Here is a 13661-nt window from a genome sequence, read left to right on the forward strand (position 1 = left end):
TTGGCGAAACTATATTATGAACTGAATACAAAAAGAACAAACGGTTAAAAAAAAAATTGCTCCACCGATTGATTTATGATGAACATACTTCCGTCTTCGAATTGCAGAGCTAAAAATTTGAATATACACTTTCATTTTCACGTGCTCAAGTAGCCTACTAGGAAACGAAGTTAAGAAATTCCACATGAAAAAAAACAATGAAAAAAAGAACACATGAGATTTGAAAAATCTGCAAACAATAATTACTTTCTCCCATATTATATCTTCTAGTTGTCCTTGGAAGAACAAAAACGATTTAAAAACTAATAAAAAAAAAATTGAAAAGATTCATCTCAGAACAAATCAAATCCGACTGTGTTTCCTTTCAATTATCCACTTTGTTGTTACTTGTTGTTCATTTATCTTTACGTAGCAAAGCAGGTGGGGCCCATGTCCATGTTCCACCTCACTAAAAAAAACGAATGATTATGGCATCAATTCACCGAAGAATGGGAAGAAAAGGAGAGCTATGCTGTTACGGTAAATTTCATCGCAGCTTTAGGTGCTCAGCAATTAAAGTACAGTAAGTTCAGTGCCATGGTTTGCATGCTGTTCACGTGTATTTCATTCGTTAAAAGTTACAATAGTTGTTTCTTTATTCAATTATATTTGTTTTCCATGTATTTATATAATTAATAATAATTTGTATAAGTTATAAATGGTTTTTGTGTAATGTTTGCCATGTGAAACGGTCGAAATGACGAATCGCGGTCGGGCGGGCGTACGCACTGTATATTTGTGTTAGGGAGGAAAAAGGAATAGTGTTGCTAGCCATCACTAGCCATTTTTTCGCATGGGAACGGTTCGCATGGCAACTATGCTTAATCCCATTATTAAATTAAGTTGTATTTGTTTTAGTTAATCCTTATGTTCTTTTATTTATCTCTTTTAAATACAAAATGTGCTATTTGGTATTGATTGATAAATTGGTAAGTGTAATTCATTTTTTTATTTATTTATTTATTTTTTTTGGTTGTTTTTACTGGTGGAGGAATTATCCAAATGTGTATGTGTTTCGAATGAAACTCGTTTGATAGGAAATGTGGTTTTTTTTTCTTCTTCTTTATTTGCAATTAAAATTGGTTCAAACTGATCCGCATATAATTTGAATTGTTTCCAAAATGCTATTCGAAATTATGCTGCTCACTGAATTTGGCATCAGTAGCTTTTGTTTGTGTCTATGGAAAGGCAAAAGCCGGATGATGAAACTAATCACAAGCATCAAGGTTATCGTTTTGGAATATGAGTGAATTCAAGCAAATTATTATTTATCATCTCGGGATAGGAAAACGCATATTACACTTTTGAAAGTCGCAACTTTCTACTATCCATCTCAATCGAATAAAATTAATTGCAACATTTTCGTTAAATATATTAGCTACAGAGAGAGAAAAAAATACTCAAAATATTTGCACACATTAACTACACAGTTTGTAGTTTGATCTGTTTAGTTGTTTTTTTTCCCGCTCTTTTTTGAATGCTATTTATCGACTAAAAAGGAGAAAAAGAAAAAATATAGAAAAATTTTCATTTTCGAATTTGTACGCCGATTCTTATAAAAAAATTCTAGAAATTTCGTGAAATTCTTTTCGTCAAGAGAAAATAAAAACGAAGAGATAAAAATGTGGTGTAGGCGAATTTTGTTTTCGACAAAATCGGGGACAATTGGTTCGAATTAAATGAACTGAGAACTTGAATTTACTACGAAAACAAATGAAATTTTCAAAGATTCTTGAATGTTCTGGCAAAATCGCGATATTAAACTATCAACTTTGTTATGTAGGTTCGTTTTTTTGTTTTGTTAAATATAATCATAGTTTTGTTCGCAGATTTTAGGTTTTTTTTATGTCTTCATTTCTTTTTATCTTAGAGTTTTAGATTACAAATACAGCAAATATGCACCTTAAACGTTAAATTTTTTTCACATAAAAACGAAACCCTTCCAATAGAACGTGTTTTTTTATCATATATTTTTTTCATCTTTTTTTTTGTAGTTTTGGTTAAATTTTTTTTTCTTGTTGTTGATATCATCATATATAAAATGTTTTTTTGTTGTTGAGAAATTGTATGTGTTCGAAATTGTTTATTTTTTTTTATAATTTGGGTTTTCATTCATTTGAAGAAAACGAACGAAAAGAAATAATTCAGAAGTGTTTGTGGATTAATTGAAGACGATCAAAGGGTTTTCGCAAGAGATATTGATTGAATACGTATTTCATATGGTTGACGGCAAAGCGTAGGGCGTATCATCACATCCTACAATGTAGCCGGTTTGAAATGCGAATATTCCGATTTGAATCGAAAATGACATCGACCGGAACGATTCAGTGCTTTCTCTCGCTACTTCATTTTTTTGTTGTTATCAATTAGAATTCGAAATGTTTGAAATTGTTCACGAATTTATGTCGTGTGTGTTTTTTGTTTTTGTTTTTTAGTTGTCTTGGTGAAGATGTCCCTTTGATTCAAGAACGATTTTAATTATGGTTTTATCTGCAATTTCTCTTTGTTGATGTTTTAACAACATCCGCCACTGCCTTGGCTGCCTTGACTGCCAGCACCAGGTAGCGAAGGATTTGTTGGTGAATGCTGTTGTCCGATTTTTATTCCATTTGCCTGAAGGAACGAAACAAAAAAAATACCCGGTAACACATTTGATATTTAATCTAATTTAAAGTTCACCAACTAAATGAATGAAAATAATTAATTTTTACCTCGTTGTTGATATCGAAGACACCCTCTTGGATTTTCTCATAAATTTCTTTAGCCGTATCTATAAACGCTTTTTCAACGTTTGAAGCGGTACGTGCGGACGTTTCGATAAAAACTAGACCATGTTCACGGGCAAACGCTTTGCCCTCTTCCTCTTTCACCTCACGGCGTGAGTCTAAGTCACTGCATTCAAAATGAAAGGGGAGAAAAAATTTTAATTATCACTTGAATGCTGTTGTTGCCACTGAATCCGATGCGAATGAGATGAAAATGCAAACCTTTTATTTCCAATTAGCATAATGACCATATTCGAATTTGAGTGTTGTCGAGCATCTTCAAGCCATGTTGTCAAGTGGTTGAATGTTTCTCGTCGTGTAATATCGTACACTAGCAATGCGCCGGCAGCTCCACGATAATAGGATCGAGTAATTGATCTGATTGAAAATTAAATTCAATGATGAAGAATATGATTTGCAATTTTTTTTTCAATCGTTTGTTTGTTTATGGCTGGTTGTTATCGCTTACCTGAATGCCTCTTGACCTGCAGTATCCCTGTTATTGCACAGCAATTGGGAAAATGAAAGAATTTCACGAGTGATTATTTCGATTGTCGTCGCATCAATCATATATTATGTCGATTTTTCGCTTACCATATTTGTAGTTTAATTTGTTTGCCGTCGATAGTGATCATGCGAGCACCAAACTCTACGCCGATTGTCAAATCATGAACGGGTTGAAAACGTTTGTCGGTGAATTGTAGCAGGAGACATGATTTGCCGACGCCTGATATGGAAAATAAAAATACAATTAATCCATGTAAAATATTTATAATGGATTGAATGGTTGGTTTGATATGATTTTTAGTTCTGATGAATAAAAGTCACACACTGTGATAAATGCCTTGCGTTTGTAATGCGGCCCCCGTGATTCATGATTCATGATTCAGAAAGAAGCTTTTGGCTTGAGTTACGGATAAAGTAAAGCTTTGGGTACCATATGGTTATCAGGAGCGGAGAGAGATAGAGACAGAGAGAGAAAGAGAGAGAGAAAAAGTGCGCGCGATAGTGATAGATAAAAGACTCCGTAGTGGTAGTGCGTAGGCGGTCAGTTGCGAGGGATACACAAGTGACGCGCTCTCACCAACATGAAATATGCGCGCATTCCATTCGGTTGAATTTGCAAAACATGACTGAACGCCTGATGCGAAAATGTTGCGCGATTGAACCCAAACATGAACATCGTTTGATTGTCAAGAGCGAATTATCAGAGCAAAAGCAATTGCACGCCATTCATACGTGCCATATGAATAAAGATCGCATTACTTTAATCCATGAAATACAAAAACCCACAACAACAACGACGACGACGACGACGACGACCGTCAACGGCAGTGCAAAATAACAACAACAAAAAAACAATCCAATTTGCGTTGCGTATGCTATGTTTACAGTTGCACAAAGCAATTTGCTTTGATCGATTTCCTTTGCACATATTTTTCCAGTTATTTTATTGATTGCATTATTGTTTGATTGAATGCACACACAACAGCAGTCATATGATGCACATATTCGTTGTTTACATTTTTTCCAAACTCCTCAATAAGTTTGGAATGTTTGAAAGTGTGTGTCTGTTTTTTTGTTGTTTTGTTTTGGTTATTTCCTAATGTTGTCGCAAATCAAAGGTGAAAAACACCATGAACAATCACATATGTTAATTCCATTTCATGTGTGATAGCACGCGTACGCAATGAAACGGTGCTCATTTTGAGAGATACACACGTAACGAGGCATTTATCGAACACAAAAAAAACTTATTACGATAAAAACAATAACGGCAAGAAAATGAAAATTGTCGACGGTCGAATAGCTAAATGTGTGTGTGTATGACTAAATTTGATTGAACATAATTTTTTGTTTCTAATAACATACCCGTATCTCCAATGATTATATATCTGTAGAGCGAAGCATATGTTGTCATTTGATTGTGGCCGAATCGAACGGTATGAGCACAGAAGGGAGGATGAAGATACATAAAAAAAACGTTGTGTGTTCGCATGTGAAAGTCGTAATGTTGGGCACCAGCGGAACGATTGAACGAAACAACATTGGAAGAAAGAGGAGAAAAAATCAAAGACATTAAATTAGAAATTGCTTTTGTTTCGATCAAAAGTAATCAGTGTTTAGTATGGTATAAAGGGGCATCATTCGCATCATCATTAACCAAACGATTATTCATATCAATCAATGTCATTCTGGTGATTTTCATGTGACACATCCAATTCCCAGACAATTTAAATATATACAATGCCTGGCAAATGTTTGCACCATTTTTTTTTCTTCTTTTTTGGTATCTGCTTATGTTTTGTATGCCCCTTTGATAAGTGATTTTCATTCTTAAAAAAAAAAATATAAACTACTCAATGCTGTCAAATTTGTGAGGAATTTGTTCACTGAAACACAACAACAAAAGCAACAAAAACAAAAATCAATATTTCACACACGGGACTTACTTAAATAAATACGCGTAACTCATTTTGGTTGAGTGTCTTTGTTCTTTGATTCTTAACTCTCAAAAAAAAGAAGTACAAATTGACCGAATCTGGTTGCGTTGATTATCACTGAATTTGCTTCGGTTTGTTCAATTGTAATTAATCAATTTTCGAATGGAAATTTATCGAAAATTTTCTCCTTTTTTTTCGTTCGCTCGTCGTCTTGCACTACAATAAACTAGATGATCAAATATTGCCAACACTTTGCTACGTATATTCGTCGTTTCGATCTGTTTTGTATGTGTTTTATTTTCTTAGATTTGTTTCTGCTCTTTACTCTTTTTTCTTGTGTATTATTTTGATTTTGATGTTCAAACTACACTTTTGCTGCGTATATTTGACAAATGACAATTCAACACGGAGAGAATGAATATACAAAGGCAGAGATAATAAAACGAATCGACTGAAATATGATGAGTAGAAGAAAACAGGCAGCCCGAATTTAATTTCGCACACGATTCCTTGTTCGACTTACGTTATTACCACTGTATTGTGAGAGTGAATCGCTTTGTTGAACGAATTGAACGTATGATACAAAGTTTGCAAGTGTTGTCAGCGTCTATATGGACACAGATCGTACCTATATGGTTGTTAGAAATACATTTGTGTGTTTTTTTTATTTTAACTTTACTTCGAACGTCATACGGTGGTGTTGGTGTTTCATATTTTCGTTTTTATCGCTGTCGCCCCATTCGTATGGTGCACATATCTTTTGAGCAACCATCTGTCTGTATTATTGCTCGATATACAATGTGTAAAATATGTGTCCCCCTGTCGGCAATTTTCGAACATTAAATGCCAATCCATGTTTGATACAAAGTATTTAAGTTTTGGCATTGGACATATTTAAGTTGATAGATTCGCTCATACGTGTTTCATTAGATTTAAAATCTCGATTTGATATTTGAAATCATTTTTTTTATGATGATTTGTATACGGAATGTCACTAAATGGCTTTTGTAGTCAAAGTGGAGACGCCTTCAACAAATTGAAACATATTGCAGGCTACCGTTATGACAGCTGATCGCATATGATGAATCTTCGGAGTATGTTACAAATAAACTTCCCCATGCTAGATATAGGATGGTTTGAAAAAAAAGGCGTCAGAAGCAACTAAACTAAAAATTTAAATAAAAGCCCAAATTGTTTCGCCGTTTGACAATGATAACCTTTTTTCCACATGTATCCAATATGATAGCATTTCAAGAAATCAAAAACCAATTGAATGACAGGATAAATACTCCGATCTCCATTGCAATAATTCCACGAATATAAATCAAGCCATGAATTATAAACACAATTTCATTATAGCTTTCAATATGATTTCAATGTGACCCAGAATCATTCACAAAACTTTGAATGGCGGCGGTTTGCACCTAAAATCTTAGTTCAAACGAAAATGATTGAAAAGCGCAAAGTAGAATGAAACCCTGACTGCAGATGCCAGCCGAAGTATTTTTGAATTTAAATCATGTTTAATTGAGTGATTTTCTGCGACTGATATATCCAGATTGAATAGCATCATATATCTTTTAATTGATGCTACATTAAATATAGAAAGGAAGCTGTGCATTTGCCAAAATCGAAACACTTGTACGCAACCAAAAAAAAAACTAAAAAAAAACAATGGATTTGTTCATTGACCTCGATTACGGAAAAATTTGTGTGCGATGAAAAATCATAATTCTAAAACTCCGTCACAATGCAAAAGGGGAGATTATAAACAGAATAGCGATTTGAGTTTGACTATGTTGTGTGTCGAAAGTGTGTAATGTGTTTATAATAATAAATTCGATCGCTCTCGTACGTCGAGATGCTGTCGAATGATAAGCCGAATAGACAGACAGACAGACAGAGAGAGAGAGAGAGAGAGAGAGAGAGAGAGAGAGAGAGAGAGAGAAAGAGAGAGTAAAAAGCGGCGTATCAATATCGGTCGAATTCCACATATGATGAAGCATTTTTCGCCTAATGTGTATACATTGTTCGTGTGATTAATCTATTTTTAGTGGAGCCGACCGTTGGCGTTCCGTTGCCATTCGACTCGCATTTCGTACGCAGCTTACGCCACAATCGGATCCATCACATGCATTTCGTGCGAACAGAGACTTCGGCTCCGCGAACAAACGAGAAAGAGATAGACACATACACGCACATAGAGAGAGAAAGAGAGAGGGAGGGATCGTTTGAAGAATTTACGCGTTGTCGAAAAACTTTGTGTTCGAATTACAAACTGAAGATGTTTTAAACCGTTCGCTAGCATGCAAGATGCGTTCATTAATTTAATTAGTCGTATAAAATAGTCGTTAATTATACACGCTCCTTTTATTTTGTTTTCGGGGTGTGTATACACGACATGCAATGCGATTCGCCAATTTGTTATTTCGATTTTGCTTGTCAGTTGTGTTTGTTGATATTTTCTCTTTGTTTCGGCCGCCTCGTCAAACAAACATCTTTTTTTTTTCATGACATTCTAATTCGCTTTTATGACTTTGCTAACATCCAATGGATTTATAGCAACTTAATATAAGTGGCGTCATTTCTCCAATACAATACAATGCAAAACTCATACGTTCGGCTCAGTCTCAATATCGTATTGTATTTTTTTTGAATAAATCTGAAATAGAACGTGTAATCCGGGGCGCCTTGCTTGTAAGACGGTTGGTCGCATTTCACATTTATTTGATTTTCACTTTTCTCGTGAAAAATTCTTTTTTTTTTCTTTGAGAAATTTTTTTTTTGTTGGCATTTTTCTTGTGATATATATGTTTTTTGATCGCAAAACAGTGGAACGACAGAAAAGCCATATGGAATGTTCAAAAAAATTGTTGTCAAATCATATTAAAATGAACCAACAGCGAGAGAGTGACGTACGACACCGATTAAATTGCTAATGGAACGGAAAAGGCTGTCATATGTTGATGTTTATTCAATAATAAACATAAAAGCGTTCGGCTTATTTTCAAATACCACCCGAAACATATTCAACTACAAATGAAACATAGCGTTTTGATGGAGCGATCGGTTTTGCTTACATATTCTGATTCCTTAATAAAGTGATTCGATTTTAAACGGAATTAATGACGTCACAAAACGCACGGTACACTCCTACCCTTGGATTATGTAAACTGGAGCGATCACAATTTTTTTCTTTTCAGTTTTATGGTTTTCCGAATGGGATACGGTTTATCGAAGTGAATTTTAATGTGTCCAATCGGCTATAGAGTAGAATAAAAAAAAACGTACATAAGAAGAGTTCGGGTTACAAATCATCTCTGATATCGTCATCATGAAATTTGACCTAAATATTTATTGCATCCGATAAAGTACGCCCGATGAATATGGCTCTTTTACCGAAACACACACACACACACACACACACAAAGAAAATTTGCATGCAGGATACATGAACAAGGAAAACCAAATCGCTTTCGACAAAATGACGTCTTTTAGCATCCAACGATGTAAGCAAATTGATAAACATTAAGTTCAACTAAGTATGAAAATTCAAAGCACACATCGTCTTAGGAAAAAAAGCGACGAAAAAGAAATGATAAAAGAAATATGAGATTGCATATTTTTCGAAAGAATTTCAGTGTATAGCACTATAAAAGCTAAAGTCATTTCGTTTGTTTAGAAAATATGTTTCACGTGAGTGTATTCTCGCTGACATACATAACATGAATGTTATTGAACCATATGAAATATTTTGGTATAAAAAGCTATACAGAATTGCCTCACAGTTTTTCCACCACCAATATGCTATATTTTGTGGATGTAGCTACAATGAATGTTAATGTTAAACACGCTGAATCATTCATTCGTGGTGCCATTCATCAGGAATCTGAGTGAATTCGTGCAAGCGACCGTTTATTTCTCTCCTTCCTCTTCCCTTTCTCACACTCTTTCACTCTCAGCAATGTCCCCCCATGTCTATTTGCTGGTTAACTCCCTAGTTATTTCGATTCGAGCTTGCATAGTGCACACAGTGGATTTAAGCAACAGTTTTCCACCATAATCATAATAATGCCATTATCAACGTTATGTATGACATTTTAGTACAAGAGCACATGTGCCGAACGTGTGCGATGATTTTATCGCACATTTGAACTTTTACATTTTCAGCATATTTCCGTGCATTGAATACACAGGATACGGGCAGAGCATTTTCCTAATAAAAGGAAACCGAATGGAAAACGAAAGAGAGCTAAAACCACAGCCACGATGATGAATACCGTTTGGTTTTTTGTTGAAATGTTACTCTTTCCATCAGAGTGCCACTTACTTACCTATATCATAGTCGTCTTCATCATGCTGGTTGTGACTTCATACCTGCTCTATTTCGGTTTTCTGTGCTTTTGCACCGATTATAGTCAATTTATTCAGAAATAAGCACGAGCACAAATAAACCACACACAAAAACTTATATTCGCTACAACTTTTAATCTTTACTTCATTTTTCCATGCACATCATTTTTTATCTTCTTGAATGCGGATTTTTCTCGAGAAAAAGTTCAATGCGAGTCAGAGTTACAGTCACCTCCGGAGTGAGAGTGCAAGCGAAATGCAAAGCGTCGGCTCGAATGGAAATATACCGAATCGATTATATCGCTCCAAATCATAAGAAGGCGAACTTCGGAGAATAGATTTCACCGTGTCAATAAAACTCGCCGAAAACTTTGCTTGAGCTATTGTTTGGCAGCCAAACTTTGCATCATTGCAAGAACAACTTATTTAAAACAGAATTAACACCGCGCAAAAGTCACTCGCAAACAAGATGCTATTACGTTTCACTTTGTATAATAATAAACACCACAGTTTGAACTTTAATTCCGAAAATCTCTCTTAAATCAGATGCAAATTTAAAATGCGATACGTTAGAGTATGGCCATTTGCTATACGCAATAAGCAATCATGAATGATGAACTACGAGTTTTGTGTACAGAACCATTCTTGAAATTGAGAAAATATGAAGTACCCCTTTGTTTTTCTTTTAAATTAGTCTCTTTTATGCAAATGCCATGGTTTATACTGTATTGGCACAGTATGCTTTTAAATAATTGATTTAACCCATGTTACAGACATACGTTGGCCATTTGATATATAATTCTATTCAAGTGTTAGACGGAGCATTTGGATTCATCCGAACAATTGCAATCGGTTAACAATGGTTTCAAATTTGGTATCCTCCAATCCCTCGACATCTTTCATTCAAAAGAATATAAATAGAACATGACTCTGTTTGTTTCCGAACTGAAACTAATTTAATATGTGTTGTGTGTCCAAAACGAATGTTGTTAATCGAATCGCTCCTTCTGTCAACATTTCTACCAATCACGCAATTCAGCTGTTCGAGAGACGTGCATGATGTCATATTTTATCGACATAAATCCCTTTTCAAAAGAAATTCCGAATTTCCGGAATATCCGCACATCCGTGCGTTTGAATCTGAAATATAACATACAGTTGTCATTGACGACCTATCAAAAATGGCGTAGCAACCGGAATTGTATCGACTAAATTATTTATTTAATTTATTTATAATCGATTATATGTGATTTGCCAAAATTTTCCCCTAAGCAATTTGCGCTTATTTAATTTATTCAATAGCATCTTTCGAATTACGACCGATTTTGGCTCATAAGCATCACGTTGCTCATTTATGGCATTTTTTTTCAAATCTGGAAGAAAGCAATAAAAAGCAATAAAAAGCGAAAGAGAGAGAGAGAGAGAGAGAGAGAGAGAGAGAGAGAGAGAGAACAAAATCAAAGCCAAACCAATTTCTATGACTTCATTACGAACACAACAAACTGAGGGAAATCCATGGGATATCTTGACGATTTGTTTTGTGTGTTTGTTGGTTAGAAACTGCGAGTAAGATTTATCAACCAACGAATATATTTTGAGAGAAACAAATGGAGCTATTTTTGTATTGGATACGATAATAGGTTTGTGCTAAGGCTTTGTCACGACGCCGACAGCGCTTGAAAAGCCAGCCAAGTAGTAATTGTTTTCGATTTTTTTTTCTGTGTTTTGCCCCAATGCAAAATTGTCTTCATGTGTATGTATTCTGTACACAGTACATATAGTCATTTGTGATGGAAGTCGTACAGCCACCGGTTGCTCAAGTTTTCATGAGCTGTCACCGAAAATTGACATCGAGTTCATATGAAATATTCAAACCCCATTTAATGTGATTGGCCGATTGCAGGCGATTTTCTTATTTTTTCGAAAATATAGCCGAAATATTGTTATATGGACAGGGTGCTCTCTCTCTCTCTCTCTCTCTCTCTCTCTCTCTCTCTCTCTCTCTCTCTCTCTCTCTCTCTCGCCTTGATTTTTTTCACTACGCAATGACGGAAATGAACTTCAAGCTGGGTGGGTATTTTGAAAACACACGCAACAATTGCAAAACCAATGGTTTTTTTTTTCTAATTTACAAATTGAATGGCTATACAAAAGCAATATGTTATGTGGACATTGTTGTTATGTGCTAATATGTTTGCAATCGCATTTGTTACGGACATTGGATAATTTACAATATCCGTTTATGCGTGGCATTTTAAAGTTTGGAAGGAGCATCGGATCGAAAGGGCATGGGTGGAAAATGCCACATGAAACAAGATAAAGAGTCGAAGAAACGCTCATGCTACCTATTAATCCATTGCGAAGCGAAGTGCATCGACTTCTGTTTGATGTTGGTTTTAAGTAAGGTGGCCAAATGCTTCTGGGCAAAAACGAGGACAAATCCTCGGGAAAATTATTAAAAACGAGGATATTTCAATTGTAATAAGATTTTGTCACTAAAAATGTATTTTGCATCAAAGTTAATGTGTAAAATTCAGTATATGTCATTGTTCTATTTTTCTTTATTCTTTATGCATTCAAACGTCATTATATTGAAAAAATTTCTTGAATAAAACGTTTATACTTGGCCCAGTGTCGTCAACTCGAATCAGCCCCGACAAATTCTTCTCTCTCGAATTTTGGAAATCTTTTATTCGACATTTTTGATAATCCGAAAAATGTCACATTTTAAAAATGACTCAACTTTATGATGTTCACATTTTTAAACTCTTGAAGTTATTATAGTGTGTATTGTGTAATATACCATTTGAAAGCGACATTTTCTTATGTTTTTTTCACATCTCATGCAATCTTGTTTACACCCTATTGCGAATACATAATAAACAAGAACGATATGATATGTTTTCTAAATATTTCATGAAAAATTCTAAGCAAAAGCGAAATTAATATACAAGAGATCAGTCTTGTTTATACGCCAACGTCTGTTTTACATTCATCATAACACAAAGTAGACTCTCACATTATGCAAAAATACCACATTGTTTCGTTACTACCGTACGCGCCTTTTGCTCAAGCAAAGGCTACTATGGTTCAGTATTCAATGAATTCAATGAAATACTATTCATGGTAATTTTGTCAAATTCAGCACGGAATATATATGATAAAAACTGAATTTGCATCATATTTGAGTAAAAATCTTCAATAACTGAAAAAAAAAATCATTGACCAAATGTGTTTCTTTATGAAAACGAGGACATTTTGTACATTTTCAGCAAATGTTTAAGATTTTGCGAGGACGCGAGGACTGAGCCCAAAATCGAGGACTGTCCTCGTAAAACGAGGACGTTTCGCCACCTTAGTTTTAAGTAAAAGTCAATTACATGAAACGCTTTGTTGAAGAAAGAAAAATGCCCTATAGTGTGTCGTTTGTTTGTAACTGTCTCGTGTGCTTTGATTTTAACTCGCCTGATCACTTAAACACACAATATGGCATTATGTTGTTGTGCTCCAACTGGCTGTGATTGCAATATAGTATGCTGTGTTACAGTGATTTTCCCCGTGGCGCGAGACACAATTTTCAAATGGAAAACAAAACGGGGAGCGCTAAACGAAAAACAGAAGGAAAAGCGAAAATAAAAGAATTCGCCAAACGTGTGAAAATGGAAACGTACGTGCAGTATAATGTGCAGCGTTTTACAGAGCTGCCTTGCCTGCAAACCAGTCAGTCAGTAGAGTGCAAAGTGGATTGTGCTGTGTTGTATGTATAACGTTCAGACAAACAAAGTTGACGACGACGACGACAACGGCTGCAGCAACAGCTTATACGTTCGACTCCTGTTGTTTGAACTTCATAGCTGGCCACGTTTTTCATGTATACAAACTCACTCTAATAATATCAAGTATCTCTTTAAATACTACATACACACAGTGTGCCCGCTTCGAAACGATCGAATGCCATGCCATGCCATACACATACGTACCATCATCGATGACTGGCACGGGCACGATAGAGATAGAATGAAAATGCTATAATCGAGACCTTCTCCTTCGTTCCGTATGT

At 35.0% G+C, this 13661-nt stretch overlaps 1 protein-coding gene across 1 annotated transcript; it reads right to left on the minus strand.

The window, feature by feature from the left end:
* Positions 1-567: 567 nt before the first annotated feature.
* On the minus strand, positions 568-5932 carry LOC129574006 (ras-related protein Rab-2A). The gene is made up of 7 exons (XM_055455267.1): positions 5258-5932; positions 4677-4699; positions 3399-3531; positions 3274-3300; positions 3027-3182; positions 2751-2931; positions 568-2652 (listed from the first exon to the last, which is right to left on the minus strand). Exons 1-7 carry the CDS (start codon positions 5278-5280, stop codon positions 2554-2556), a joined length of 642 nt encoding a protein of 213 aa, XP_055311242.1. The 5' UTR covers positions 5281-5932; the 3' UTR covers positions 568-2553.
* Between the last annotated feature and the right edge of the window lie 7729 nt (positions 5933-13661).

This window comes from Sitodiplosis mosellana, unplaced genomic scaffold, assembly GCF_009176505.1.
Source record: "Sitodiplosis mosellana isolate CC-2019 unplaced genomic scaffold, AAFC_SMos_1.0 Smas_scaffold_6150, whole genome shotgun sequence".
Classification (NCBI taxonomy): Eukaryota; Metazoa; Arthropoda; class Insecta; order Diptera; family Cecidomyiidae; genus Sitodiplosis; species Sitodiplosis mosellana.

What these genes read in the sequence shown, in the direction of transcription:
- LOC129574006 (XM_055455267.1), bottom strand. Translation starts at nt 5,280, where the DNA reads ATGAGTTACGCGTATTTATTTAA. An exon ending in CAAATTAAACTACAAATATG is followed by an intron (nt 3,301 to 3,398) that starts GTAAGCGAAAAA and finishes GTGCAATAACAG; the next exon opens with GGATACTGCAGGTCAAGAGG. An exon ending in GCAGGTCAAGAGGCATTCAG is followed by an intron (nt 3,183 to 3,273) that starts GTAAGCGATAAC and finishes ATTTTCAATCAG; the next exon opens with ATCAATTACTCGATCCTATT.